This window comes from Arachis duranensis, chromosome 5 (genome assembly GCF_000817695.3).
Source record: "Arachis duranensis cultivar V14167 chromosome 5, aradu.V14167.gnm2.J7QH, whole genome shotgun sequence".
Classification (NCBI taxonomy): Eukaryota; Viridiplantae; Streptophyta; class Magnoliopsida; order Fabales; family Fabaceae; genus Arachis; species Arachis duranensis.
In genome coordinates, this window is record NC_029776.3 from 34,018,671 (window position 1) to 34,025,201 (window position 6,531).

Sequence of the window (6,531 nt, forward strand, 5' to 3'; positions counted from 1 at the left end):
GTAACGTAGTAAATATAATAACAACAATAAATTTATAATACTATAAAACAAATTATAACTTATTTATATTTATATTTTTAAAATTGAGGGTCGCTACAAGTTGCACTATGGAAGAGTTAGCACGGCTATACATTAAGAAGATTATGAGGTTACATGGCGTACCTTCCACCATTGTATCCGACAGGGATCCTTGCTTTATCTCGTGGTTTTGGGGAGCTTTTCAACGACCTTTTGCCACTCAATTAAGCCTAAGTACTGCATATCATCCTCAGACGGATGTCCAATCAGATAGAACAATTTAGACCTTGGAAGATATATTAAGAGCTTGTGTTTTGGACCAACCGGCAAACTGGGATCGATATATGCCTTTAGTAGAGTTTGCCTACAATAACAATTATCATGCAAGCATTGGAATGGCTCCGTATGAAGCTTTATACGGAAGGAAATGTCAATCTCCATTATATTGGTATGAAGCTGGAGAAAAGATCATGTTAGGGCCTGAAATGATAAGTGAAATCATTGAGCAAATAAAGAAAATCCGTAGTCAAATGCTTTTGGCTCAAAGCCACCAGAAGAGCTATGTTGACCAAAGGCAGAAGTCTTTAGAGTTTGAGGAAGGAGAACATGTCTTCCTGAAGATTACTCCGACCACCAAAATAGGGAGGTCCGTCAAAACTAAGAAGTTAAATCCCCGTTACATTGGGCCGTTTGAAATCCTGAAGAGAATTGGACTAGTTGCGTATAGAATCGCTTTAACACCACATCTTTCGAACCTGCATGACATGTTTCACATATCGCAGCTTCGTAAATACACTTTTGATCCTAGTCATGTCCTAGAACCGAAATCAGTTCAAGTGAGAGAAGATCTGACGCTTCCAGTAACTCCGGTTAGGATTGATGGCACTAGCAATAAGTGTTTACGCGGAAAAAAAGTTTCTTTGGTGAAAGTAGCTTGGAGTCGGGTTGGAATTGAAGAGCATACCTGGGCGTCTAAGTTAGAGATGCGGAAGGACTACCCACACTTCTTTCCAGGTAACTCACTCTGAATTTTGAGGACAAAATTCCTAATTAGATGGGTAGAATGTAAACTGTGATAAAATCAGTAAATAATTAGTCAATAAATTGAATTTTAATTAAGAAAATTAAAAATGCAAAACTAATATCAAAATAGGATAGAGTTCTTCAAAACGAGAATTTTGATATCAATTTAGAAAAATTTGTCCCAAAATTAGACCGGATGGACCGAACCGATTGAACTAGGCCCGTGGGTCCAAACGGACCCATAACTTAAAAAGGACAGAATCATCTTCATCCCCATTTAGCATCAAAAATGCTGAACAGCATTGGGGAGGAAGAGAACTTCCAAAACCCTCATCAAATCTTCTTTCTGCCATTGCCATAACTTCCCCCATTTGAGCTCCGATCACCGTACCATTCGCGGCCATGCGTCCAGCGCGTCGAGCTCTACATTTCTGTTGGATCAATTTCACTGGTAAGCCCCAATTTCATTTCAAAATCTCTACTCCCTTTCTTATTTTAAAATTGAACCCTTGTGATGAAATCTTTCCCAATTTGATATTTTAGGTTCAATTTAGCTTGCAGAGCCTATTGGGCTTGAGTTATTATGCGTGTGGGTACGATACGAACAACCTAAACCCTAGCTAATTTTGATTTTATTATGTAAAAGCTGAATTTGGAATATATATGTGTATTAGGTGTGAATTAAGTATATATATATGAGCGTTGGAATTGAATTATGGGCATTTGGAAGCTTGGTAGTGATTGGAGCTGAGATTTTGGTTGGTTTCTCAATGCTTGAGGGGCTGTGTTGTAGCTAGTGTGACTGCCTTAGAACAAATAAAGTGATCGGTCAGAGTATGGTTTAGGCTTCACGCATTTATCATTTAAGGTTTTGTGAAAACTTAGGTTAGAGTACTATAGGATAAGTTGAAATGGTTACATGCATTAAATGATTAGTTTTTACATGTTGATGGATAAGTGGATGTTGAGCTTGTGTTGAGAAATATGGTTAGTTTATGATGTTTCTTGAGATTTGGTTATTATTGAATGTGTACATATATATATATTTATTTGGACTTGTTGATATTGACTTGCTGAATAATATTGTAATAAGGGTTGAAGGATTTCATGATGAAGATAATATGAGTATGTATAGTGATATGTGGTTTGTGGATAAACTTGTAAAGTTGGGTGAAATGTGGTGTTATTGAGCTAAGTTGTAAGAATTGTTGTGCTATGGTTAAAAGGCTAGTTAGATTGATGGTTGTTGTATGTTGAGTTGAATGGCAATGAGCTTTGAAAGGAAAAAAATGTGGTTTTGGTAAAAAAAATGAGGTTTGGTGAAATTTGGTAAAAAGTGGTATTTGATGAACTTTGATAGTCTATAACTTGCTTCCTCAAATATTGAATGGAATTGCAATTTGTTTCAAACGAAAGATGGTTTTGCAAGCTTTTGAACGATACAAATTTTCTGAAAAACGGAATTTTGCAGAGAAAGTTGTGGACGACAGAAGTTTGGTGTGGAAAATGTATATGCATGTAACTAAAACTCTAGTTTTGTAGCGTTCTGGGCAATCTGTAAATTTTTTGGAAAAACGTACATCGATGCGTACATGTGGCCCACGCACACGAGTGGCATGGCATTTTAGACTATGCACGCGCGAATAGCCCATGCGTGCGCGTGATGAGCCAACATGCAAGACCACGCGTACGCATGACCCACGCGTACGCGTCATATGCTATTCTCACCTACGCATACGCATGGTAAGGGAATGCGCACGCGTGCTATCTTTTCACACTACCACGCGCACGCGTGGCCCACGCGCACACATGGCCCCTGCTTGCTGCAAAACTAGAATTTTGTGTTTTAAACCAGATTGTCACTTTTAAATTTCCATTTTCTTCCTTTTAGACTTAAGGTATAGTACTAAGTCCAGTAGCTAATTGAAGCTAGAAAAATAAGGTAACTTGGGGATGAAGAAAGAGGTAAACATGATGAGTTATAAAGAAGAGATGTAAATATGAAATGAAGTTATGATGCCATGGCTTTGATGAATGACTAAATAATGATTATGAATATGAAATGGCTTATGAATGAGGTCATCTGAGATACGAGTTTTTCCTAGGTAACAGAACCGTGGCTTGCCACCACGTGTTCCAAGTTGAACTCGATACTCTGTTGACCGTACGTTGTAAGGGTGACCGGGCACCTATGAATTCCCGTGTATGGATATCCCCCATTGAGTGATTAAATGATGAATGAATGTGAAATCTATGCATAGACTCATGGGGATGCGCGACAGGAGACAGTCTAAGGTTTTCGGACTTGTCGGGTTGGCTGGATAACTGATAGATGAGCCTCATCAGCCATAGGATAGGCATACATCATGTGCATTTGTTTGGTTTTATTGCTATGCATTACATGGGATTGCCTAACTGAACATATACATCCTGCTTCCTGTTATACTTGCTACTTGCACTATCTGTTTCTTACTTGTGCGTGAACTTGTTTGGTTGCTTGTCTCTGCTGGTTTATGGATGACGGAGGAACGGAGGAAGGGTGAAATGGGTTGGTGTTTATGTTAGGTTTAAAAGTGAGTAAGTTTAGGAATGTTTAGATTACCTTGCCCTAATTATCGCTTCTGCTTAGAAATTAAGTTTTACAATTGTATGACGGAGTTTTAAGATTGCCTCTGGCATTCCCAGGACCTTATTTATTATACGCGTGGCACCTTTACCATGCTGAGAACCTGCAATTCTCATCCCATACTGTATTGTTGTTTTCAGATGCAGGTCAAGAGACTCCTTGCCAAGCGTTTTGGATCTTTGAAGCGGAGTAGTCCTTGGGTTATTTTGGGTTTTCTGTTTGTATATATATGTACCAATGTACTTAACTTGCTCTCCAAGAAACTTGTTTATTTTTTTCCTTATATACGTTGAGGAAGAGCTAAGGTCTTATTTGTATTTTCAATATTTTGGGACACTTGTATATGTATGTATATATATTTTCGGGCCAGCCTTGGCTTCGCAGGCTGAGTCAGGAGCTAGTTATGCTGTATTGTTGGCTTTCTTTACTCTTTCGCTTATTCCTATCCTTAATTTTTAGGATTCTTAGTGATGAGCGGATAATTTATACATTTTTTGGCATTGTTTTTAGTATGTTTTTAGTATGTTTTAATTAGTTTTTATTATATTTTTATTAGTTTTTAGTTAAAATTCACTTTTCTGGACTTTACTAAGAGTTTGTGTTTTTCTGTGATTTCAGGTATTTTCTGGCTGAAATTGAGGGACCTGAGCAAAAATCTGATTCAGAGACTGGAAAGGACTGCAGATGCTGTTGGATTCTTACCTCCCTACACTCGAAGTGGATTTTCTGGAGCTACAAAAGCCCAATTGGCGCGCTCTTAACTGCGTTGAAAAGTAGACATCTTGGGCTTTCCAGCAATATAATAGTCCATACTTTGCCTGAGATTTGATGGCCCAAATAGGCGTTCCAAGTCAGCTCAAGAATTCTGGCATAAAACGCCGGAACTGGCACAAGAATGGGAGTTAAACACCCAAACTGGCACAAAAGCTGGCGTTTAACTCCAAGAAAGTCTCTACACGAAAATGCTTCAATGCTCAGCCCAAGCACACACCAAGTGGGCCCGAAAGTGGATTTTTATGTCATTTACTCATCTTTGTAAACCCTAGGCTACTAGTTCTCTACAAATAGGACATTTTGCTATTGTATTTTCATCTTTTGATCATGTTTTTATGATTGAACCCTCTTCGGGAGGCTGGCCTCTCGGCCATGCCTAGACCTTGTTCTTATGTATTTTCAACGGTGGAGTTTCTACACACCATAGATTAAGGTGTGGAGCTCTGCTGTACCTCGAGTATTAATGCAATTACTATTGTTCTTCTATTCAATTCGGCTTATTCTTATTCTAAGATATCTCTTGTTCCTCAACTTGATGAATGTGATGATCCGTGACACTCATCATCATTCTCACCTATGAACGTGTGCTTGACAACCACCTTCGTGGTATAAGCTATAATTGATGGCGGCATTCTTGAGAATCTGGTCTAAACCTTGTCTGTGGTATTCTGAGTAGGATTCAAGGATTGAATGACTGTGACAAGCTTCAAACTCGTGATTGTGGGGCGTTAGTGACAGACACAAAAGAATCACTGGATTCTATTCCGACATGATCGAGAACCGACAGCTGAACAGCCGTGCTGTGACAGAGCGCGTTGAACATTTTCACTGAGAGGATAGGACTGTAGCCATTGACAACGGTGATGCCCAACATACAGCTTGCCATGGAAAGGAGTAAGAAAGATTGGATGAAGACAGTAGGAAAGCAGAGAGACGGAAGGGACAAAGCATCTCCATACGCTTATCTGAAATTCTCACCAATGAATTGCATAAGTATCTCTATCCTTATTTTGTGTTTTATGTTATCCTCCATAACCATTTGAGTTCGCCTGACTGAGATTTACAAGATGACCATAGCTTGCTTCATACCAACAATCTCCGTGGGATCAACCCTTACTCGCGTAAGGTTTATTACTTAGACGACCCAGTGCACTTGGTGGTTAGTTGTGATAAAGAGTTTGCAGATATTGACTTGCTGAAGAAGACGCCTACAGAAGCTCAAGAACTCATTGAAATGGTTGCAAATAACCAATTCATGTACACTTCTAAAAGGAATCCTGTGAACAATGGGACGAATCAGAAGAAAGGAGTTCTTGAGATTGATACTCTGAATGCCATACTGGCTCAAAATAATATATTGACTCAGCAAGTCAATATGATTTCTCAAAGTCTGTCTGGAATGCAAGCTGCACCAGGCAGTACTAAGGATGCTTCATCTGAAGAAGAAGCTTATGATCCTGAGAACCCATCAATCGAAGAGGTGAATTACATGGGAGAACCCTATGGAAACACCTATAATCCTTTATGGAGAAATCATCCAAATCTCTCATGGAAGGATCAACAGAGACCTTAACAAGGTTTCAACAACAATAATGGTGGAAGAAACAGGTTTAGCAATGGCAAGCCTTTTCCATCATCTTCTCAACAACAGACAGAGAATTCTAAGCAAAGTCACTCTGACTTAGCAACCATGGTCTCTTATCTAATCAAAACCACTCAAAGTTTCATGACTGAAACAAGATCCTCCATTAGAAACTTGGAGGCACAAGTGGGTCAGCTGAGCAAGAAAATTACTGAACTCCCTCCTAGTACTCTTCCAAGCAATACAGAAGAGAATCCAAAAGCAGAGTGCAAGGCCATCAACATGGCCGAATTTGGAGAGGAGGAAGAGGCAGTGAGCGCCACTGAGGAAGGCCTCAATGGACGTCCACTGGCCTCCAATGAGTTCCCTAATGAGGAATTATGGGAATCTGAGGCTCACACTGAGACCATAGAGATTCCATTGGACTTACTTCTGCCATTCGTGAGCTCTGATGAGTATTCTTCCTCTGAAGAGGATGAAAATGTCACTGAAGATCAAGTTGCTAAAT

General features: G+C 39.4%; 1 protein-coding gene across 1 annotated transcript; it reads left to right on the forward strand.

Annotated features, from left to right (window-relative positions):
• The first annotated feature begins 362 nt into the window (after nucleotides 1–362).
• Nucleotides 363–1,046, forward strand: LOC107490726 (uncharacterized). Its single transcript, XM_016111536.1, has one exon. The coding sequence runs from the start codon at nucleotides 363–365 to the stop codon at nucleotides 1,044–1,046; it is 684 nt and encodes a 227-aa protein (XP_015967022.1).
• The last annotated feature ends 5,485 nt before the right edge of the window (nucleotides 1,047–6,531 follow it).

What these genes read in the sequence shown, in the direction of transcription:
- LOC107490726 (XM_016111536.1), top strand. Translation starts at nt 363, where the DNA reads ATGCCTTTAGTAGAGTTTGCCTACAATAACAATTATCATGCAAGCATT.